Source organism: Mesoplodon bidens (assembly GCF_964165515.1).
Source record: "Mesoplodon bidens genome assembly, chromosome: 4".
NCBI lineage: Eukaryota > Metazoa > Chordata > Mammalia > Artiodactyla > Ziphiidae > Mesoplodon > Mesoplodon bidens.
This window is the reverse complement of record NC_138160.1, coordinates 112,529,218-112,552,873: the sequence shown is the minus strand read 5'-3', so window position 1 is coordinate 112,552,873 and position 23,656 is coordinate 112,529,218. Positions and strand designations below refer to the sequence as shown.

The 23,656-nt window shown below is 48.5% G+C and overlaps 2 protein-coding genes across 2 annotated transcripts; both read right to left on the bottom strand.

The window, feature by feature from the left end:
- Positions 1 to 1,067: 1,067 nt before the first annotated feature.
- On the bottom strand, positions 1,068 to 9,746 carry IL4 (interleukin 4; the record flags this gene model as incomplete). Its single annotated transcript, XM_081233143.1, has 4 exons — positions 1,068 to 1,160; positions 3,842 to 3,967; positions 9,292 to 9,339; positions 9,612 to 9,746. 4 exons carry the CDS (start codon positions 9,744 to 9,746, stop codon positions 1,068 to 1,070), a joined length of 402 nt encoding a protein of 133 aa, XP_081089269.1.
- An 11,033-nt stretch (positions 9,747 to 20,779) lies between these two features.
- Positions 20,780 to 22,879, bottom strand: IL13 (interleukin 13; the record flags this gene model as incomplete). Its single annotated transcript, XM_081232714.1, has 4 exons — positions 20,780 to 20,887; positions 21,237 to 21,341; positions 21,579 to 21,632; positions 22,706 to 22,879. The coding sequence occupies 4 exons, from the start codon at positions 22,877 to 22,879 to the stop codon at positions 20,780 to 20,782; spliced, it is 441 nt and encodes a 146-aa protein (XP_081088840.1).
- Positions 22,880 to 23,656: the final 777 nt, after the last annotated feature.

The window sequence follows — 23,656 nt, the reverse complement described above, 5'->3', positions numbered from 1 at the left end:
CCCATTCCCAACAGTCCACCCTCCCTTTTTTGTTTTTAGTTTTTCTGGTGGTTACCATTATAATTCCAAAGATTTCTTGATTTACTTACTATTGGTTTTACTTTATTGGTTTTTTCACTTTTTATTATAAAAACTTTCAAACACGTGTAAAAGCAGAGTAATCAACCGTCATGTACCCATCCCCAACTACAACATTCATCAATTCATGACCACCTTGCCAACTATTTTTTTATCAACTTTAGATATTTTGTATTGATTTCCCCATTGAAAAGTGAGAGTTTACCTTATTTATACTGCCCCTTCCAAATTTTTTATAGTAAGTTAGTTTTAGATCTTCTGTTACGTTTCCAAGTTTGAATAAATACTTAAGTCTCTTGTTCTTGTTCCATCAACCTTAGACAGTGTTGGTGCCCCACCTCTCTCTCTTTCCTTTTGCTTTTACCTCTCAATCATTTTGAGCTACTCCTTTTCTGTTGTCAGTTTGATAGCATTTAGTCTGTTCTGTAACCATAATTAAGTCTTCCATGCTTTGTCTATTGGTTGGTTCGAAGGCTTGAGAATCAAAAGAATTTACATTATTAGGACATTAAGTATTGTTCACTGCAGTGCCAGGTAGTGTGCTAGAATTATTTCCCCACCGTGGACTCAATATAGCAACCCTTGTGCCAATGGGAAAAGAATGTTCTAAGCATCCAGTTGACACTTTTTAAATTCAGAATTACTTGATAGTCAGTGGGACTTAGGGACCCACTCTGCAAGCTCTTTTAATTATCATTTACATCTTGTGTGGCCTTGTATTCTTTAATCATTTCATGCATTATGTCTCCAATGAGAGAGGGAACTCCTTGAGAGGGAAGTGGTCTTTCCTTTTTAATTCCCACACCAATTTTAGTCTCTCAGTAAATTAAACTGGTTTTCCCAAAAGTAGGCAAGTAAATATAGTCTGTGCCATTAAAATGACATCATGCTGTCAGATTCTGCATATACTTTATTTTATGATGAGTTATAAATATATAAATATTTTAAAAATAAGGCTATTAAAAACTCATAAATTAAAATATTCAGCTTCAACACTTTGAGTATTTCTCCTTCATAATTGTCTTTAGCCTTTCCAAGAAGTCTTTCAACGTACTCTTCTTGGCTTCATTCACAGAACAGGTCTACAAAAGAAACATTTCATTAGTTTGCATTGCTAAGTATTTGAGTCTTGCTCATGCCTGTCTACCTGGGTCAAGCCTATGCTGCCACTTGCCACCTGAACAGTGATCAAACCAGGGCCTCCAGTCTGGCTTGACTCTGCCACTAGGCCAACAGGGTTTGCCTGTTTTTGGTGCATGCTACTTACACTCCTAGAAATAGCCACTGTACCATCACTAACTGTCTGCCTTCAGGGTGTGGCCATCCCTGGAGAGGTGTGTCACAGCTAGGTTCTGCTCAGGGGCGTAACATGAAGGTGGAGGCTCAGACCTGCCTGCTGCCATCTTGAGCCCGTGGCCATCTGGACTGCTGAGAGAGAGATTCAGTCCATTTGCCCCCCTGCCCATTAACCAGAAACATCATAGCTTGGCAGCCCTTCAGGTGGAAAGGATTCCTGGTACCTACCACCAGGCCACCGCTTCAGTTGGAATCTCAGCTCTACCAAATTATTAATTGCATTGCTTAGGACAAACTACTTCGTTTATAAAAGCTTCAGTTTCCTCCTTTGTAAAAGGGGAACAATAGCGCCTACTTCCTAAGATAATTAAGAGGCTCAAAAGAGACAGTGTAGTGTCATCTCCCTGTTCTATTACCTTGTAAAGAAGGCCTGGTGGGGGGGATGAATGTCCCCAGTTCCTCTACTTGGCGTTAGATAACATCCACTCTTGACTCTGCCTCTTTCGTACCATCAGTTCTCCCCTCTTACTGGATCATTCCCACTGGTATACTGACATGCTCCGTATAGACCTCACCTTAAAAGAACTTCCTTCACGCCATACCTGCCCTTCAGCTATTGTTCTATTTCTCTGCGACGTTATAGAAAAGCACCTCGAAGGAGTTTTTATACTCGGTGCCCCTTTCTTTTCACTCCTCCCCAGCCCCATTCTCTATGGAATCCACTCTAGTCAGGCTTTCATCCCGAATCTCCATTTATATCAGCATCACCGGTAACCTCCCTCATGACAAATCCAGTGGCCATTCTCAGTGTTCATCATTCTTGACCTTTTAGTACATTTGACACAGTTGATCACTCCCTTCTTCTTAAAAGTTTCTTCACTTGCCTTCTGGGGTGCCACGCATTCTTTGACTTCTCCTACTTCACTGGTTACTTCTCAGTCTCTTTTGCTGGACCCTCCTCTTCCTGACCTCTATATGTTAGAGTGCCTCTGGGCTCAGTCCTTGGATTTTGTTCTTTCTTTATGTAACTTTATTTTTTTTAAAAAAAGCCTCCCTGCTTTTTTTTTTTTTTTGGCTGCGTTGGGGCTGCGTTGGTTCTTCGTTGCTACACGTGGGCTTTCTCTAGTTGTGGTGAGCAGGGGCTACTCTTCCTCGCGGTGTGCGGGCTTCTCATTGCCGCGTCTTCTCTTGTTGCGGAGCACAGGCTCTAGGCATGTGGGCTTTAGTAGTTGTGGCTTGCTCTAGAGTGCAGGCTCAGTAGTTGTGGCACACAGGCTTAGTTGCTCCGTGGCATGTGGGATCTTCCCGGACCAGGGCTCGAACCCGTGTCCCCTGCATTGGCAGGCGGATTCCCAACCACTGCGCCACCAGAGAAGTCCAGGCCTGTGGCTTTAAACAACATCTTTCTAAGAACTCTTCACTTAATATCACAAGTTCTGATATCTCCCTTAAGCTTCAGACTTTTTCAACAGTCTTATCAACATCTTCACTTGACTATTCAGTAGGTACCTCAGACTTACTATGTATAAAATTCAACTCCTGACCTTAAGCTCAGCCTCCAGCCCTGATCACCCCCGGTCTTTCATATCTGATAACAGCACCAACCATTCCCCAAGGAGCCCAGGCTAGGAACCAGGAGGCCACGTTTTACTCTTTCCCTCACCCCCACAACAGATGTGTCAGCAAGTCCTTCTGGCTCTATTTTTGGTTATATCCCAAATCTAACAATGTCTGCCGCTTCCACCCTCTCACACCCACCATCATCTCCAGGCTGGAATACTGTGGTAGCCTCTCAACAGGCCATCTTACTTCTATGCTTACCCCTACTCAGTCTATTTACTGCACAGTAGCCAGAATGATCATTTTAAAAATTACATAAATCAGATCGTGGTCTCTGCCTTGCTTAAAACCCTGTGGGAGTTTCCCACCATGCTTGGGGCAGAATCCATAGGCCCTGTGTGATCTCCTATTAAAATCCTCCTCCCTCACTCTGATCCAGGCCCTCCTGTTGATCTTCGAACACATGAAGCTCATTTCTACCTTAGGGCCTTTGCACAGCTGTTCCCTCTGCCTGGAATGTTCCTTCCAAATTAGTAACATGGCCGGCTCTGTCACTTAATTCAAATATCTGCTCAGATGATGTCACCAACTACTAAATCAGCCCTCTCCCTCATGACCCCTGTATGTTCTTTATTTCTGTATTTTTCTTCATGGCACTTATCACTACTGGAATCATATGCTTGTTTGCTTTTCTCACTCACCCATTACAACATTCTGTAAGCGCAAGAACTGTATCCCCAGTGCCTAGAACAGTACCTGTAAGCAACACTCATGGAGCCTCAACAAATATTTGTCGAATGAATGAATGGGTTGATTAACCAAGGGTACTACTATTCATAAGGAGAAATATCTTAGAAGTAAGGCTGCCATCCATTGGAGGGCAAGCTCTTGGCATAATGCAGCTTACCATGTTTGCCATGCTGCTGAGGTTCCTGTGAAGTCCACTCAGGGGTTTGTTCAAGCACTTGTGGTATCTGTAGATATGCCGAAGCACAGTCGCGGCCCTGCAGAAAGTTTCCTTCTCGGTTGTGTTCTAGAAAGAAATTCCACAGGTAGCCACTGCTAGCTTGATTTTGAACATTGGAGAGAGATGTTTCCTTCTGGTTTCTTCTTTCCAGAAGGACAAGTGGAGGTGAATTTGCTCAACTGTGGATCAGGTATTCAAGTATTCCTGCCATGTGAATGGAGGCTGCTCGTCACAGTAAACAACCTCTTCCAGTTACTTGCAAATGCAGCAGCCTTTTCCTGAAACCTCCCAATTTCTTTTCCCTTGGAGGGTTTTGCTGAAGGGGTACCTGAATCAAGTCACTCAACTAAGTAAATGGGAGAGTGGGGATTTGCATGCAGGGCCATCTGTCTACAACCCATGTCTGTTTCTTTACCCCATGCAAGCTCTTTTTTTCTGTGGATGCAGTTGTATGTACATCAGCTCGTAATCAGAGTCTGCTCTGTCTTATTCCCGTAATTTATAGTTTTTGAATCCAGGTTCCCTGGAAATCCCACGTTTGTTGAATAATTGAATGCCCATCCTTTGACCTAGACAGTGCCACTTTGGCCAGCACTCCATTTAACCCTCCCCATGGGAAGTAGCAGTGTGAGGAGATAAGACATGTCCCCACATAGCTAGAGGTGAGTGCCAGGATCAGAGCTAGGTGCCCCAGGAGTGTGACCTGGGGACATGAGGGGCAGCTTCAGAGAAAGGGTGCTGGGCCTTGGACAGAGTTTCTGTTAGGGGCTTCTAGCCTCGAATATGCAGGGTCAGAACCTCCTTGGAATGCTGGCAGCCCTGGTGTGAGTCTGGACACATGGCTCTTCCTGGGGACCTTTGAGCCTCAGAAGAGGGCTTGTACAAGTGGGGAACCAGCTCTTTTTGAGAACCTGGGAGAGAGAATGTGTCTCAGCCTGGTCAGGCCTGGTGTGTCCTCTCTCTCTCCACTGAAGAACAAAGGCCCAGAGCCTGGAGGGTGTCTTAGCTTGAGCCCAATCCAGCTCAGATAAACCTGTCTCCAGCCTCTGCCAGGACCTGCTCTTGTTCCTTGCCACTCAGAATATGGCCCATGAAGCAGCAGCGTGGGCGTCACCTGGGAACTTGTTAGAAATGCAGAATCTCAGGCCTCCCTCTGGACCCACTGAGTCACAATGTGCATTAACAGGATCTCCAGGGGATTTATATGAAAAGCACTGTCCAAGCAGCTTTTTAGGTTCTTCCGTATTTTTTCTGATTACCAAACTTTTTACTATAAAATTAATATACAGGGGGCTTCCCTGGTGGCGCAGTGGTTGAGAGTCCACCTGCCGATGCAGGGGACACGGGTTCGTGCCCCGGTCTGGGAAGATCCCACATGCCGCGGAGCGGCTGGGCCCGTGAGCCATGGCCGCTGAGCCTGCGTGTCCGGAGCCTGTGCTCCGCAACGGGAGAGGCCACAGCAGTGAGAGGCCCGCATACCACAAAAAAAAAAAGTAATATATATTCAACAAAAGTGAATTCACTCATTATCCCACTAGCCAGAGAGAACTACTGTTAAGATTTTGGTAACTATCTCTCCAGATTTTTTTAATACTTTTTTTTTTTTTTTGCCATAGGGACCAGCTATTGATACTCTTTTATAACCTTTTTACACTTAACATATAGTACTAGCAATTTCTTAAATCGTTCAGTAATATTTAAGAACATGTGATTGAGAGCTGTGTAGGAACCTAGGGCATATTTGTGCCATAGTTGATCAATCCTCTATCACTGCAGTTTTTTGCTTCTGTGAATAAGGTGGCAGCAAGTCATCTGTATAAATCTTTGTGTTCATCTCTTACTTCTTTAGGCTAAATTCTAGGAGTGCAGTTCATATTTTAGGGTTTTTCCAGGAAGATCTTGACCCAGACCGAGGCGCCAGAATCCTAGACTACGAAAGCTTCCCCTTTCCGCTGTGGAGCTTGATGGCTCATGGGCAGGGCCTTTGGAAGGACATGTATGTACTTAATGAAGTACATGTCCTTCCAAAGGGCATATACTCTGGCTGGAAATTTAAGAGCAGCACCAGTATCTCTGGGCTCTGGGAGTCAAGAAACCTCCCATAAATCACCATACCTCTGGGGGGGCTTTGTGGGTGAGCAGAGGTGGGGAGGCCAAGGTGAAGGCAGACACTAGCTGAGTATGCAGATGGAGGCAGATGCTTATGTTGCTGGAGAGAGAACAATGAGGTTCAAGAATGCCAAAAGGAGAAGAGATCCTTTGCTTATTTTTCCATCAAAATTTGATGAGCCTTTTCTAAAACGTTGGCTAGGAGCTTAGAAATTATACTGTCTCAGTTTTGAGTATGTAGCCATTTAAGGTAGGAAAACACCCTCCAAAGATATTTTTCGGGGACTTCCCTGGCAGTCCAGCGGTTAAGACTTTGCCTTCCAGTGCAGGGGGTGCGGGTTCGATCTGTGGTCAGGGAGCTAAGATCCCACATGCCTTGCAGCCAAAGAACCAAAACATAAAACAGAAGCAATATTGTAACAAATTCAATAAAGACTTTAAAAATGGCCCACATGAAAAATTCTTTAAAAATAACTAAAAGATATTTTTCAAAAGGCTTTCTAAAGGTGATTAGGGTAAGTATATAAAAGAGTTTGAATCAAATGGAAAACTTTTAAAAGAAGGAATTCTAAAGGCAGTTTTAGTTAAAGACCTTAATGTTTTAGTTCCATTGGCATTGTGGCAACAGGATGACACTCTGACCACCCACTTTTTCGACTGCTTGTCTAGCTTTCGCTGCCTGAGTGTGTCTTGCTTAGCTTAGCACACTTTGAGGAGCCGTGCGGACTCTGCAGTTCAGAACTGCTCAGGAAAGAGGCTCAAAAGGGAGGCCTGGTCTCCTGCCAGAAAGAAGCCCACCCCTCATGGGAATACAGCAATGGTGGCACACCATTTGGGAGACTTCTGTGCAGGGATTCTGCTAGAGTTCTAATGGGTCTTGACTAGCTTCATTTAAGGACATACAGATGCATCCTATATGTATTGTATTCATTATCTCCACTTATGCCCAAATTTAGTCAGCAAATGTGATGTATGAAAAAATCCTCTACTTTCGCTTTTTAAAAAAAGATTTGAGGGTTGGCATAGAGCTCTCTGAAAAATTATGGACTTTTGCTCCCTTTGGTAGTAGGAAATACCTCCAACTAATGGTCCACCAAGAAGTCCTTCCTAGGCCAGCCAGCTTGCTTGCTTTCCACCTTTCTCTTCCTCAGACTACCTAACTTCAGAGACACTCGGGAGGCATTGCATGTGGAACCCAGGATTTAGATCAGCACATTCTTCCAGCATTTGCCAAGAGCAAGATGCCACCCAATTTGGGCATAATGGAACTCTGGATCCCCAAAAGCACTAAAATGAATATGCTGGATTTTGGAAAGATGTTCTTCTTGAGAACACAAAGAAGTAACTTTTCCTCCCACATAGCATCTTTGTGGGTTTTTAAAATAACAACCTTTCTTTGTTCTGAAGTATCTTAATAGATAAGTAAGCAGTGCTGAGTCTTTGAGGAAAAGAGAAGAATGGAAAAATGAGCTTGTTAATCCAGGAGGAATAGAAGCAGTTCGGGAGAAGGCATGAGATAGGTTAGAGTGAAGGAAGGCAGCGGGGACTAGCCTGCACCTGGGCGGGGGTGAGGGCTGGCTGGGTCTTCTAGAGCAGCCCAGGGTGGGGTCGCCCTGGGCTCGCAGTCATGGATTGTTTGATCATTTCCTAACGCTGGCCCCTTTCTTAGAATGATTGCTTCTCTACAACCAGTTTTTGCCTTTAATCAAGAGTTATATCATACAATAACATTTTCCACTAACTCAAGAGTTGGATTCCAACCAACTTTCAAAATTGCTTTCAAATCTTCAGATGTAGAAACTGAGGCACAAAGAGGTGTGGAGACTTGCCAAAGGCCACATAGTTAGTTAATGGCAGAACTGGGGCTAAAGCCACAGACTGTCTCACTTCCAAACCCTTGGCACTTCTGCTGGGGCCCTGCCCTTGGCTTTGGTTGCACCCTCCCAGCAGTGCAGCCAACCTCTGGAGAGCCCAGAGCACAGCTCAGTGGACTCTTGGCTATTTTATTTCTATATATATACAATATTAATATATGAGATATATAAAGTATTAATACATTATATATAATATACAAATTTATATATATATAAAATCTCCAAGTCCTTCCAACCTGCTGATGGACAGATACAGTCTGATATGGGATGAGATTCTGAAGGATAAAATTATATAATATGTATTATGTAATATTACGTATTATACATTTATATTATATACTATTATATAATTACATTACAGTATTATATATCATTGTATATCAGACTCCTGGAATAATCTTTAATAAAGTGAGATAGTCCAGATAAAGGCCTGAAGACCAGCTTTGCTCATGAGCAGGACAGGCCTGCCCTGTGGCCTGGATGCTGGGGTGTGGCCCTGCCCAACACATAGGGCTTCACTCCTGGCCAAGTTACCCTCTAGTACATGTGGAAAGCAGGTGGTTAGGAGACCACTGGTAAATTGAAGCTTTGGGTTTTTCATTCTCAGTCGTGTGTTTCCATGAAAACAGGAACTGATGTGCAGAAAGCTATTGATATGGCTGTAGTCATGTGTTTGTCAGAGAAAAATGCACTATCAGCTGTCAAATCTATCTCCTCCCACTGCAGATCGGGGAGTGGGGGTGAGATGCAGCAGGAGGAGGAAAGGTGAGATGCTCTGGCAGGAGCAGCCGGAGGCAGGGATATGTCGGCCCCTGTCCAGCAGGACAGTTCTGGACAGGCCCGAGGGGAGTTGGCAGGACAGAGCAAGATGAGGGTCTCTGGACAGCCATGCCCGGAGCCGGTGGGCTGTTAGGTGACCAGGCTGCGGAAGAGGAGGGGCTCTGTCGATACCTTTTCTGTTGCCATAGGAAGTCTCTTAGACAAAATGAAAGCTCTCTCAATCTGTAATCTCAATATCTGTTTTTGTGAGAATATTTGGTTTTTCAGAAATGTATGGGCCAGAAAAATTCTCTCCTTCAACAGCATTTATTGAGTGCCTCCTATATTCCAGATACTCGACCTGGGTTGGGTAAATCCTAAAGAGCTTTTTCCTGGACTGGGATCTGAATTATGACTACAAAACCCAAGCTTTCTATTATACATCTTCTAAATCAAGTGAAACCAGAAACACCAAAATGTATTTGAGAGTAAAGATCAGAATTCTCAGTCTTTGAAAACGTTTCACCCATTATAGTTAATTTGGGCCTGTTCCCTTTATGTTAAAAAAAATTTCTTGTTCGAACACTTGTGGATGGCTCTCCTCCCCAAGTCACCCATCTGCCAAAGCAGACCCAGGACAGCTCTTACCTTTGGGGTGGCAAAGACGTCTTCTACAGGCAGCTCCATGCACGAGTTCTTGGCCCAGGCAGGAACGAGAGAGCAAGAGACAGAGTTACCTCCAACTGCACAGGGTAAGCCTTGCTGAGCAGCTCTGACTCCCTCAAACTGAGAAAACTTCCTGTGGTCCCTCGGGGGAAAAAAGTGCCAGGAGAAAAGTCTCCACACTGCTCCCCATCCTATCACCAACTACCAACTCTCTAGAAGCTGTTATGTTCTTTTCACAGTCTAAGAAATATGCACAACATCACCAGAACATCTGGAGAGATGGTGCCAGATAGCTTACTCACCTTTCTTGCTGTGAGGACGTTCAGCGTTTTGATGATCTCTTTTAAGGTAATATCGCCGTTGTGTCCATGGACGAAGTTGCTGGTACATGCCAGTAAGCAGACTAGCATTGGGATCAGTTGGGAGGTGAGACCCATTAATAGATCTCTATTTGCACTGACAATGTGAGACAATCAGTTTACTGGGAGAAGCTAACAATGCAATTCTGACAAAGATATCTCTATATATAGATTTAAAATTGCTGAAACTGAGGGAAAATGTTTACATTGGAAATTTTCATTACACCAGGTTGTCAGTCATGTGGGACCAATCAGCACCTCTCTTCCAGGAGAAAAAATGCCTCACAAAAACAGGTAAAATGTTCCTGTGAAATCAGACCAGTAGGAAAATGAAACCTTTTTTTTAAAAAATTAACTACAAAGTATCAGCATAGGAAATTACACCATAATTTGCTCTTTAGGTTAGTCTTATCAGCTTGGGGTTGCTGCTGGCTTTTTGCTTTGCATAGAAAGAGGAGGCCACAGGTGTCCGAATTTGTTTCAGTGCAGCCCTCCTGGGGAAAGATAGAGTAATATCAAGAAAGTTTGACTTGATTAGTATTTCAACCTGGCTTCTTCCAAGTATGGGTGGCATCTGGGAAACTCTCCTTTTGTGGAAAAGCTGATCTGGGGTTCTTTCTCTGGGTAGAAGGAAAGTAATAGGCACAGATTCTCTCCTGTCCTAGCACTCAGGCATGCCGTTCTTCCAAATTTAGGATTTTGGCCAAGGACTTGTAATATGAGGTGGGGCTTAGTTAGGGTCACATCAGGTCCATAGGTCTTTAACAATAAGGAGGCTCTAGGCAAAGTATGCCTATCCTGAGTTTTTAGGAATGACCACTTTGAGGGACTTCCCCTGGCGGTCCAGTGATTAAGACTCAGCATTTCCACTGCAGGGGGCGAGGGTTCGATCCCTGGTCAGGGAACTATGATCCCACGTGCCTTGTGGCAAAATAAATAAAAGATGAAAGAGTAATTAAAAAAAAAAAGGAATGACCACTTTGAAAATGGAATTTAAATACAACCTTAGCTAATTAGGGGAAAAGAGCCATAATTTCACAGATTTACCAGTCAGTTGTCCTGATCAAGTTGCCACCACTTGCCCTGGTGCTTCAGTCTAATCTCTATGGACCTGGTGAGGCGCTGCACGCCCCATTGTTCACTCAGATGCCTGCACCCCAGTATGCAACTGCTTATTCCTCCCTGAGCCTCTCCTTCTCTTTCCTCTCCACTTCCCTTCTCATGGTTTCTGACCTTCCTCTCCCTACTGATTTCCTCTGGAAGGTCACACAGAAAAGATGACGGCTAAGGTCCTTCCTGCGTTTTGGCTCTTATTGCAGTGATTTGTACTCCATGAAAGAAAGGATCTGGATAGTTGTATCAAAAAGGTCCTTGGACCATATTTAGGATCCTTCCGTTGGGACTGTGCAGGGGATTTGCCGGACTCAGTGCAGTGACTTCTGATACCAACTGTGTGGAGTTGGGCCAAACCTCCCAGGTTAAGGGCACAGCCTCCACAAGACTGCCCTCACTTCATACACTGGCTGAAAATTTGGGAGTCCCCAGTCCACCTTCACTTCTGGCCAACTGGCTACCAGTTTGAGCTCCCACTATCCTCTCAGGTTCAATAATTTGCTAGAATGACTCACGGAACTCAGAGAAACACTATACCTAAGGTTATAGCTTTATTACAGCAAAAGGATACAAATCAGACCCAGCCAAAAGAAGAGACACAGCGGGTGAGGTCTAGGAGGGTCCCAGGCATGAAGCCTCCTCTGTCTTCTCTCCCTGGAGTCACAACATGTTGCTTCCCCAGCACCTTGATGTGTGACTACACATAGAGCATGCCAACCAGGACAGCTCATTGGAGCTTTGGTGTCCAGTTTTACTGGGGTGTCATTCAGTAGGCATAACTGATTGAATCCTTGGCCACTTGATTGACCTCATCCTCCAGCCCCCTCCCTGGAGGTCGGGCTGATATCACAACAGCTTAATGGTGTGACCAGTCTCCACCTTGAGTGGCCTCATTAGCATAAACTGTTAGGTCCTGCCACAAATAGCAAAGATACTCCTATAACTTGGAAAATCCCAAGGATTTAGGGGCTACCTCCCAGGAACTGGTGACAAAGACCTGTCAAATTCTTTGTTTAAGGGGTTTGGAGGTTACCTCCCAAGAGCCAGGACAAAGATCAGACCTCTCTGGGTAAGTTAATTTTTTTTTTTTAAATAGCTATTTCTTTTTTCCCCCAGTTTTATTGAGATATAACTGACATACAGCACTGTATGTTTAAGGTGTACAGCATAATGATTTATCTTATATATCGTGAAATGATTACCATAAGTTCAGTTAATATCCATCATCTCATATAGATACAACAACAACAAAAAGAAAAAAATGTTTTTCCTTGTGATGAGAACTCTTAGGATTTACTCTCTCAACAACTTTCAAATACACCACACTGCAGTGTTAGCTACAGTCACCATGCTGTATGTTACATCCCCAGTTCTTATTTACAACTGGAAGTTTGTACCTTTTGACTGCCTTCATCCAGTTCCCCCTCCTTCCCCCCACCTTTGGTAACTGCAAATCTGATCCCTTTTCTATGAGTTTTGTTTTTTTAGATTCATATGTGAGATTGTACAGTATTTGTCTATCTGAGTTTTCACTTCAGTTTCTACGTTGTCACAAATGGCAGGATTTCCTTTTTAATGGCTGAATAATATTCCATTGCACATATACCACAAGTTTTTTATCCATTTATCCATGATGGACACTTAGGATGTTTCCATATCTTGGCTATTGTAAATAATGCTGCTATGAACATGGGAGTGCAGATATCTCTTTGAGTTAGTGGTTTTGTTTCCTTTGGGTATATTCCCGGAAGTGAAATTGCTGGTTTGTATGGTAGTTCTATCTTTTAATTTTTTGAGGAAGCTCCATAACTGTTTTCCACAGTGGCTGCACCAATTTACATTCCCACCAGCAGTGTTCCCTTTTCTCCACATCCTTGCCAACATTCTTGTCTTTTTTATGATAGTTATTCTAACAGGTGTGAGGTGATATCTCATTGTGGTTTTGATTTCCATTTCCCTGATGATTAGTGATGTTGAGTACTTTTTCATGAATTTGTTGGCCATTTGTATATCTTATTTGGAAAAATGTCTATACAAGTTCTTGGCCCATTTAAAAATTGGATTATTTGTGTTTTTGCTGGGGTAAGTTTTTTCTTCGCTACACAAATGGGGGGGAATCAATAAGAAAGGGCGGCCTTCCTTCCAGGATAACTAGAGACTTCAAATCCATATTAACTATTATTTGGAGTAAAATGGTGCATAGTCCTTTTTTAAGGAAATGTTCAAGTTACAACGGGAGTAGCCTTGCACGTGCGGACACGCGGGACAAGAGTCTGGGGTGCAGAGCACACCTCTCACAGCCTTGAGGGTTGAGGTGGAGCTGGCGAGGGGGAGAGGTCGGCAGAGTCCCAGCCTGCGTGGGAGGCAGTAGAAAAGCGATCTACGTGTTGAACAGTTGTTTTATGAGCCTTTGCTGAGGGCCAAACCCTGGGCTTGGGGTTCTGGGGGCAAAGATGTGAGTCAGAAAAGGAATATAATTGGGGATCCATAGCTCAGAAGCAGAATACAGCTTCTTTTTTGCTTTGTTTCAATGGTTGGATGAGGCCAGGGGAAAAAAAGGATAAACTCTCCAGACTGTCAGGAGTGACCAGAAGGTCCCCACCCTTCCTGCAGGGCGACACCATGGCAGCTGTGCGTGTGGCTGGGTGTTCAGAGGCCAGGAAGGTGGGGACCTGCCTGTCAGGGACGGCAGCCAGCACCCAGCCACATGAGGACAGAGGCGAAGGAGCCTCTCCCAGCCTGCGGGAGTCACGGGCCAGGATGGCGAAGCAGGTGGGGCGGCACTAAAGCGCAGAGGGAAGTTGAAGACTGCTGGGCCCTGGCTGGGTCAGTCAGAGGCTCCCTGAGCCCTGCTCCTCTTCTGTCAGCTGTGCCAGACAACACGCAGCAGAGCCCTTTCCAACTCCTCATGGGCTTCTTCATGAAAAAAGTAATACTTCTCCAAGGGAGTGATACTTAGCAGAGATTGGAATAGATCGGGGACTGGCGGTGGAGGGGGGGAGGTTGGTGCTAGGGCAAGGGGGCAGCAGTGGGAGGCCTAAAGTGGGGAGCTCCCCGAGGAACCAAAGAAAGCCAGTGGGCCTGGGAAGGGAACCAGTTAGAACACTGTGGCTGTTCTGTGAAGGAGGGAGCTGGTGTGGAGTGTAAGGCAGTCAGTGCTGTGGGCCTAGTGTTACTTAGCAGCAATAGAGGGACCTGGAGTAAGTGGGACCTGGCCGTTCTGAATCCCAGCTCTGCCACTTACTGTCTGGGTGACTTGGAAAAGGGTGACCCTGTCCAGGCTTCTGTGTCAAATTAGGCTAATAATAGGGGTGTGGGAAGATGATCGGATGTAATGCGTATAAAGTGTTTGGAGTGCCTGCCAGGTAGGAAGCCCATAAATGCCAACTGTCATTATCACCATTATCATTGTTATCATCATCATCATCATTATTATTAATAGCACTTAGAATTGGCTGAATATGGGAGTGAGGAAGAGGACCCCCAGGTTTGTGGCTTGGGGAACCGCCGTTCACAGAGATGGCCTTTGAGGAGGGAAGGAGGTTGGCGGGGGTGGAGCATGAACTGAGGCGCCTGCAGCTCTGAGCTGAGGAGGGTCTGCGTTGTAGACAGAGGACGAGGGGAAGCCAAGGGGACAGTGTGGTCCTGGATGGGAGGACGAGGGAAGAGAGGGAACAGGAAATGACTGCGGCACTGGAAACACAGAAGGAAGGAGAGGAGGCAGGCAGCCAAGAGCCCGAGAGGGAACCCAGGCGTGAGCCTCCGAGGACAAGTGAGTGGTCAGCAGCGTCACATGCTCCTCAGGGTCAGGTGAGATAGGGGCAGAAGGGCTTCTGCTGGGTTTAGTGATGGGAGAAAATCGGTGACATCACTGAGGGGGCTTCTGGCGCGCAGTAGGCTCACGAAATGGAAACAGTGGTGTAGGTGCATTTCGGAAGGCCAGCTATGTTGGGGTGCTAGTTGCGAGGGGTGGGGGACCACACACGATCAATAGTTATTTTTTAAATGGGACACACTTGAGCACAGGCTTCCTCAGCTCTGTAAATGGCAGCTCCATCCTTCAGGGTGCTCACATCAGGGTGCAAACCTCCCGTGCCCCACACCCAATCTGCCGCCAAAGCCTCTGCCTGCAGAGTGCAGCCCTGCTCGGAAGCAGGGCAGATGGGGCAGAGATGAGTTGCTAACTGTTGAAGTTGGTCAATGGATACCTGGGAGTTACTAAGACTTATATGGGTAGAAAAATTAAATATATGTTTAGTATTTATATTTATGTATTATATACATATATTTACAATGATTATATATCATATATAATGTTGATGTAAATTATGTATACAAATACGTGTATATTATATAGATGACCCAGATATCTCCAGAATCTGACCACATCCCACCCTCCACTGCCACGTCCACTGTCATTTCCTACCTGGCTTTCCACAGGAGCCTCCTGACTAGTCATTCCGCCCTACCCTTGTCTCCATGGTCTGGTCTTCACACAGCAGCCAGTGTCGCTTCATCACACCTAGAGCTGGAGCAAAGCCCAGTCCTGCCCGTCCTCTGCTCAGCCACACGAGTGCTTGCTATTGCTAAGACTTTGACACTCGCTGTCCCCTCTTCCTGGACGTTTCCCTCTGTTGTGTGAACAGCTTTCTCCCCGCTCCTCCCATTTCATCCAGATCTTGGTTCTATCCTGTCTCACCAGAGGGACTTCTCTGACCTCCTCTCACAACATGGCAGCAGCCTCTACCTGCCCCCGACTGCTCCGTTGCCCTCTGCAGCGCTCACCGCCCCCTGCACACCCTGCATTCTCTTGTTTGTGCATCCTGTCCCCCCACTAGAAGTAATCTTGTTTTTTTCACCATGTGTCCCCAACACCTAGAACAGTGTCTGGCACCTAATAAAGGCCTCAGGAAATCCTTGTTTCATGAATGCATGGAGCTCCATTTCACAGAGGGGCAGCTGAGACTCTGCCTGAGTCACAACAGGGGAAGTCAAGGGGACAGCTGGGACTTGAAGCCAGGGTGGTTTGGTCCCTGAAGTCCTTGCCCCGAGCCCCTGTAGAAGGCAGGGGTAATAGGATTCTGGGCATAGACGCAGGGAGGACCGCCGACATGGAGACGAGGGGACAATGGAAGGAGGGAGCTGAGACAGGCACGGCTGTGGACTTGGGCTTTGCCAAGCAGAGTACCGGTAAAGTAGCTTCTTCTCCTGGAAGAGAGGGAAGCTGGCTGAGGAGTCTGCAGGAGCTGTCCATCTACCCGCAGGGCATCCATGTCTCTTTAGCTTCAGAGCTGGGCTGGCGGCCCACCCTTTCCCATCTCCTGCCCCTCTGATCCCCCTGTCCCCACCTCCAGGCAGGTCAGGCGAGGTAAAGACCCCCAAGAATGGAACGTCTTCTTCTCTCTTCAGAAACACAGGATCTGATTGGCCCAAGGAGGTCCAACCCATGAGGGGAATAGTACAGGACCTCCTGCGTCCCAGGCCCCTACAAAGGCCCACCTCCTCTTCTGAGACAGCTGATCCCAGGGAGCAGTTAGACCTGAGATGAGGGGTCCTGGGCTCGTGCCTCCCAGGTACGCTGCTGGCCCTTCCCAACCCCAGTTTTGATCAGCTCCCTCCTGCCTCATGGACCAGGTGTCAATTCCATGTTCTGTTGCTTTATTTTTTTAAACTAAATTTGTCTTTGTCCCCCAGTGGGAAATGAATGTATGCTCATTATTCATAGAAAATATGGGAAGACAGAGATTAGAAGAAAGAGAAGGCAATGAATGAGAAACTGCTTTTCTAGTGAGGTGACTCCTTCTGGCCTAGGCCCCTCTGGTCCACCAGAGGCCATCAGCTTGGGTCTACAGGGATTGCCACAGCCAGCTCGGGCCTTCTCACCTTCGTGGGTTTCAGGAAGAGCCCTCGGGCCCCACGCTTGTCCAAGTGATGCAGAGAGCGGAACTGATGAGAGTTGCTATATTTAATTATGGCGTCTGCGTCACTGGCGACCACACAGCAGCATCTGCCCAGGCAGCACGTGGGCTGGGGGTGTTTCTGAACGATGCTTTGAGAGAATCACTTTCCACAAGAGAAGGCACTCAGGAGGGGAAGGGAGAGGGTGCAACAGAAAGTGAGGTCGTAAGTAGAAAATCGCTTCTGGGATTTCAAATGGCTTCGTCATGGGGCCCTCCCTTGCTGCTGAGAAATCAGTTGATCGGGGAAAGTTTGTTGCAAACCCTGTGCTCTGTTGCTTTTGGGTGGAGCTGAGAAATGAGTGAAGATAATGAGGCTTTGTGACTTTTATTTTTCAGAGTAGGAGTGGGCAATGTGTGGGAGGGGTGATACAGCCACCAGTTCTGACACCGGCTTGGACCTCTGGAAAGGCTGGGTGCCTGGCCTGTGTGTCCCAGGCCCGGCTGCCCTGTCTGGACGTGGTCAGCCTAGACTCGTCTGGGTCTTCTAAGACTCCCTTAGAAGGGAGTCAGCTCAAGGGAGGAACAGGATTTGAGTTTGTTCAAACTGACCAGCTAAGTTAAGATCATAAGCAGAAGGCACTGCCCCGTTGATTGTAATGAAAAAGCGATAAGCTGTTGCATTCGATAAACCCCAGCCTTCAAGCTGCTCGGTCACAAGGAAACAAGATGCAGGCCCTTGTCCTCCTGGGTCCTGAGCAGTTCAGACGACCAGCCTCAGAGAAACCCCCGAGGTGACTCGGAGTGTTTTCTGACACCTCATCTGAGCGGCAAACAGAGGTGTTTGGCGCCAAGTTCACTGGAAACCTGAGTGTGTGTCTCACTTCTCACTTGAGTCCCAGCCCCTCTTCCAGTGAAACCTCCTAGGCCTGGGGTTCCCGGTGGGCCAAGGGGCTCCCCACCCTGGGCCCCATGACCAGCATCTCCCTCCCACTCACCAAGCCTTCTGTCTCTTCCTGATGCCCCTTCTCCCTGGGCCCTGTTTGGGGTTTGCCTTGTTCATGAAAGAAGTGAGACCACATGGCTAGAGAAAACTTCCAGCATATACCTGGAGGGTCAGTCCCCAGGTGGTGATATTCCAAGCCACAAGAGCTGACACATACCTTTTTTTTCCCCTCTCTCTTCCTTATCTCTCATTCCTGACTGGCCCCCTTTCCCACTGCCAGCAACAGCGGCTTGGTTCTGTGGCTCTGTGAGGTCTGTCATCCCTGGAAGGCCCCCAGCCCCCTCCGGCTCACTGCACACGCCCCCGTGACCACAGGCTCCTCTCTAGGGACAGTCTCGGGTGAGGCGGAGGCGGAGGCGCAGGCAGGGAGCTGCGGGTGGCTGAGGATGTGGTGCGCTGCAGACCCCTAGTGGTGGGGTCCAGGCGGCATTGTCGGCACTGTGCCCCCAGCAGCAGGGCCGTCCTGACTATGGCTTGGGAAATCCTAAGGGGTCCTCCCTGAGGCCAACCTCAATTCCAATCTTTGTTCTTGAGAAATTCACAGGGAATTTCACCGGAAGCCTTTCCATCTTCCTTTTGGACAGACAGACCAATGCCCTGCTTGGGCAGAGAGAACGTGGGTCAAAGGTGATGCTACCAGAGAATGGATAGCTAAGTTTTGTGTTAAAGAAGAAGAAAAATCAATCTTCCATAAATATTCTTCTGACCTTAAAATCCTCGAATCTCTGGATGGAGGAGGATAGCGGAGATCTCACTCCTACCCTCACCCTTGACATTTGAGCTTCCCACCCTCCCAGGGTAGAACACCCTTCTCCAGACCCCCCCTGTTTAAAGACTTCTTTCTGCTGCTAAACTTTGAGTGCATGTGGTGTCTTGGTCACCACTAGCCCAGGCAGCTGGTGCAGTGCAGGCCTCAGGCAGTCCTCAGCAAATGTAGTGGGACTTAACAGGTTCTGAGACCGTCACTTCCCACGCTGGGCAGCCCATGGGACACTCAGCTCCCGTGCCTCCTCCCAGGTCTTCCCTTCCTGGGCTGAGCATCCCCAGATCCCTGCACAGTTGACTGTGGCTTCTTCCCTCACATCTGCCTGGGTGGAAATGAGGGGTTCACTCCATTTGAGAGTGGTCCCTGGAGCAGTCTGCCGCAGTCATCTGCACCCTGGACAGGTCCTGCCATGGCCTCTGCTGCCTGAATCACACACGGCATGAGCTCTCACTGCTCCTGAGTGGCTGCCTCCACTGACTTGTGAGCATCGCTATAGATGTTCCCACAGGGCTCTGGGCTCCCCCAGGGAGGGTGCCTGCCTCCCACTTAGCATTTGAGGCTGGTCTCTGATGACCCACCACCCATTGCAAGAGGCATCCTGCCTTCTGAATATTCACAGTGTAAACCGTGGCTAATGGGTGTGCCCATTAGCTGTGGCTTGCTGAGGCTTGCTGCTTTCTGCCCTCCACGTGCTAGCCTTGACTGAAGGAGAAGCAAAAACACCTGCTTGGAAAGGAGCAGTCTGATCAGGGCCCTGTGACCTTGGCTTTCCACCCCAGTCACTCCACAGTCCAGTGGCCACAAGTCACTGGTGCATCTTTGTTCACAGAGGTGGCGAGTGTGCACTCTCTTGTGATGAGAGGTGTCCAGACATTGAATGGGCTGTACCTAGAGAGCAAGTAGTGAGCTCCCCGTCAGGGGAGGTGCCCACACAGGCTGGTGACAGTATTACAAAGGTCGTGCATTCAGGCCAGATGGCATTTGGACAGAGGGAGGCAAGGTGGTTAAGTGTGTGAGCTTTGGAGTTGGAGTGAGTTTGGGGTTCAAATCCTGGCTTTGCTCCATACCAGCTGTGGGACCTTGGGCAAGCCACCTTCTCTTCCCTGAGCTTTCTATGGGTGACACCAGCAGGTGTGTGGGTGGTGCCAGACACAGGCTGCCCACTCATCCAGGGCTGTCGTCATGAGACCACTTCTGAGGTCTCTACCTGCTCCAGACACCTTCCTTGAACCCCGACACCCTGGCCCATGCTTCTTCCACCTCCCTGCAGGTGGTGGTGGGGAACTCCTCCTGGCCAGGTCCCCTCTCCCCAGGCACAGGCTTGATTTTTTTTCAGCCCAGGTCTTGTACTTCACTCCCCCTCCGCTCCATCCTAGGCCCCCCTCCAACTGCCCTGCCTCCCAAACGCTCCTCAGAGTCTTCAGAACACAGGCCCGCGTCCCCAAATGCCAACATAAGAGGCAAACACCATCAGGTCTCTTGTCACCATCTTTATTTCTGGCTTCCAGCTTGACAAAGTCAATGAAACAACTTATCCAATGACCCCTCCCCACAATCCACACCACATGCCGTGTTCTAGGCTGCTCTCCTATATATTATTAACTCTTTGATAACATATTTTAATACTTAACTTTAAATACAAGGAAAAACAATAAATTACTCGGCTGAGGGCCGAATGCTGGCCGTCAGACAAGAGTGGCTACTCTGGCCCTCTGACCTGTCCCCTGCCCCGGCCCCAGGACCCCAGTGAGGTAGCAGAAGTTTGCATACAGTACTTATTGCCAGGGATTTCTAATGCTTGCTGCTTTAGTGCTGGAGCCCCAAGTCTCCAGGCCCTTGGCTCCAAGTTCTGGCAGTAACAGTCCCTCCCTATCCCCACAGACAAAAACACTTGTTTAAATAACACACAATAATAAATAAGGCCAAGAAGAAATGTGCCTGGGCTGCTCTCTGCCTCAGTTGCCCCCGTGTAAAGCAGGTGGCTCCTCCACTGGCTGTCTGACGAGGGTGGCACCCATTGTAATGCTAGTTTGTTCTGAGGAGGTGGAGGTCAAGTGGGGCAATGTCCATCCTTGTCCACCCAGCTCAGAGCCCCAGATGGAGGAGGCCCACCAGGCTGAGCCCCGGGCACCAAGGCACAAGGCAGGTGGGATTGGCTGGGCTCAAGGCAGGCAGCACAGGCTCAGGTCTAAGCTAAGGAAATCTTACCCCCCTCCCTAACCCTCCTCCAGTCTCCCCAAGAAATTTTTGACATCTGAAAGAAAAATAAATCTGCAACTTAGATGGTCAGGGTCTGCCTCTGCAAATAATAATGCTAGCTCTTCATGCTTCAGCTGAATTTTCCATAGCGAAAAATGTTCCTTGAATGTTTGAGCAGGTCTTTTAAGAAGTGGGCCACTTCAATTTTGGTGTCTCGGATGTGATCGCTGGAAACCTGCTGCAGGGCAAAGAGGCCAGCATGTTAGTGGAACGCCAGAACCAGGACGATCAGCATCTACCAGGGGCTTTCCGGGGACCGGCTGGTTCAATCCCCACAAAAGCCCCCATGAGGTGAGTACTGTTATTACCCACATTTTACAGATGTGGAACTGAAGCTCAGGTAGGAGTCAGGAGCCCTCAGGCCACGTCTTGGAAATCCCAAAGGCACGCCCCTGCTTCTACAGTGGGCCCACCGCTTTGTGGACACATGCCTCAGATGCTCAGCCAGCTTCCCCTGAAGCTCCCAGGGTGAGCCCAGGCCTGGGAGAAGTGGGTGCAGGGTCGGGGGGGGGGCAGGGGGGCCTTACCCCAGCTGAGGGCTTGTGAAGACAGAGCGCGCTCAGCATCCTCTGGGTCCTTTGGATGGCACTGCAGTTGGAGACGTTGATCAGGGCTTCCAGGGCCGCACAGTACTGTGGGGACGAAAATGTGGGGGGGGGTCAGGCAGCACATTCAGTGAGTTTGCAGGAGGGAGGGGGCTGGGAGGCCTGGTGGAGGTGGGTCTGGGTGGTGGGGAGCCCAGATGATGAGGGGTGGAGAGTGGCTCTTGAAGCCTGCCTGGAACCACCACCCGTGTGAGCAAGGCTCTGAAAAGACGAGCAGAGGGCTTCAGCCTCAGCCACCTCCCCCCAGTGCCCAGGGGTCCTCACCATGTTGGCTGTCAGGTTGACACTCCACACCATGCTGCCATTGCACAGGGGTGCCTGAGGGAGCAGAGGACAGTGAGCTGAGTGCTGGCAGGTTCCCAGACCTGCCCAGCCAGCCCAGGCCAAGTCTCCACAGGGATCAGGCCCCACAGGCATCCCCATAGAGCAGGGGCAGGCCTGGGACCTTCAGTGTTCCTGAGCTTCAGTTCCTGCTCTGCACAGCGGGGGAGACCCATTGTACAGGGTCTTGGAGCTGAGAGAGAAAAACTGAGTAACACAGCCAGTGAGGGACAAGCCTTTTGCGAAGCTTGCCATAGCCAGGGCAGGAGGACAGATGACACAGGCCAGTCAATCAGGGGCCTGCAGGGAAGGTCCAGGGCAGCGTCAGGTGAGGGAGGGGGTGACCAGGCCAATCAGATGAGAGGCCGTGTGGGTCTAGTGTGTAAACAGCCCGCCTCCGGAATTGAGGATACCGCAGTTCGGAGCATGGGCCCTCTGGTGTCGTCCAATACTGGTTTAATCTGACTTTCGTCAGTTAACCTCACTGACACTTAGTCAGTAAAATGGGGTATTGTACCTGTCTCTTAAGGTGGTTGGCAGCGATGAAATGAGATGTAAAGCCCCGGCAGTGGGCCTGGTACATTATTAGTGCTCAGAAAGTGTGGGCCGTCACCACTGGGGAGAGGAGCTGACTCTACTGATGGATTCTTCCATAAGAATGGGCTTAACTAAGATGCTGTGAATAACGGCCCCATTATCACATTCAAAGCCAGCTGGCAAATGCCAAATAGTTCTAGGAGGTTGCCAGCCCTTCTCTGGTCTCCTCTGTTCAGAAACAGCTGAGTAGGAGCTGGCCGTGGCAGGCAGGGCCAGGCCAGGGGAGCAGGTGATCTCTGGGGACTCTGCCACATTCCTTCTTGGGTCCGCCCATATTACTGCATCCCCCACCCCAACCTGGCTCCCCTCCCCCATGGCCAGGCTCATCCCCTAGTCCTTGGGGCTTCTTCCTGACCTACAGGCATCTTAGGACCAGGCCCAGCCTTCATGGCCCAGACCATGACCAGTACCCTTCCTGAGAGTCCCCCACCCCTGCACCCCCAGAGCTAGGACCCTGGCCAACAGGCACTCACCTTCTGGTTCTGGGTGATATTGACCAGCTCTTCAATGAGCTCCTTGAGGGCTGTAGAGGGAGGCACAGGGCCCAGGGAGGCGAAGCCACCAAAGCAGGTGAGAGCAATGACCACAGTCAACCAGAGCGCCATGGAGCCTAGATCCAGCACAGGAAGAGTGAGAAGCAGACGCATAGGCTGGCCTAAGCTGAGTATCTTGTGGCCTTGTCCTCTTGTGGCAGCTTTTATAGGCCCAAGTGGTGATGCCTCACACCCTGGTCTCCGCTTTGTCAGGCACTATCTACAAACCACATCTTTACTCATCTTGATTTTACTTTGTGGAAAATCCAGCGTCACATAAAGGAAAGAATTTGATTTCTTCTAGGCTTATTACTGAGAGGGGTCTGGGGCAGTTTCCAAGATCTGGATGAGCTTACTGGTGGGGTAGGTGAGAGGGCCCTGAGGGCAGCCTGGTGTCAACTGTGCCAGCTAGAAATCCAGCACTTTTGCCCAGTGTCCACCCTAGGTGCCCACCCAGCTCCTGTCCTCAGATCCCTTTAGGTCACCAGAAATGCTGGGCAGACAGTGCTGTGACCACAGTCTATCAGATGTGGGAATCTGGGGGTTTTATTTTTTTCAGTGAACTGGTCTGTTACATTACCAAAACAAAACTTGCTCTGGGTACAGAATTCAAACAGGATAAAAGGAGAAGAGTGAAGTTCACTTCTTTTGGCCCACCTGATTCCCTGTTGGCCCCGCTGTGGGAAGGACCATGGAAGTGCAGATTCCCAGGTTTCCATTGAAAGATCCAGTCAGACTCAGGGATCCTCCTAGGATCTTTCCTTTGAAAAGTTGTTTGGCTGATAACTCTCAGCATGCGCAGCCTGGACACTGGGTGCCCCACCCAGCCTTCAGTGTGGGTCCGTCCTGCTGGGAGACCCTCAGTGGGTGGGGCGGGCAAGAGGTGGACCC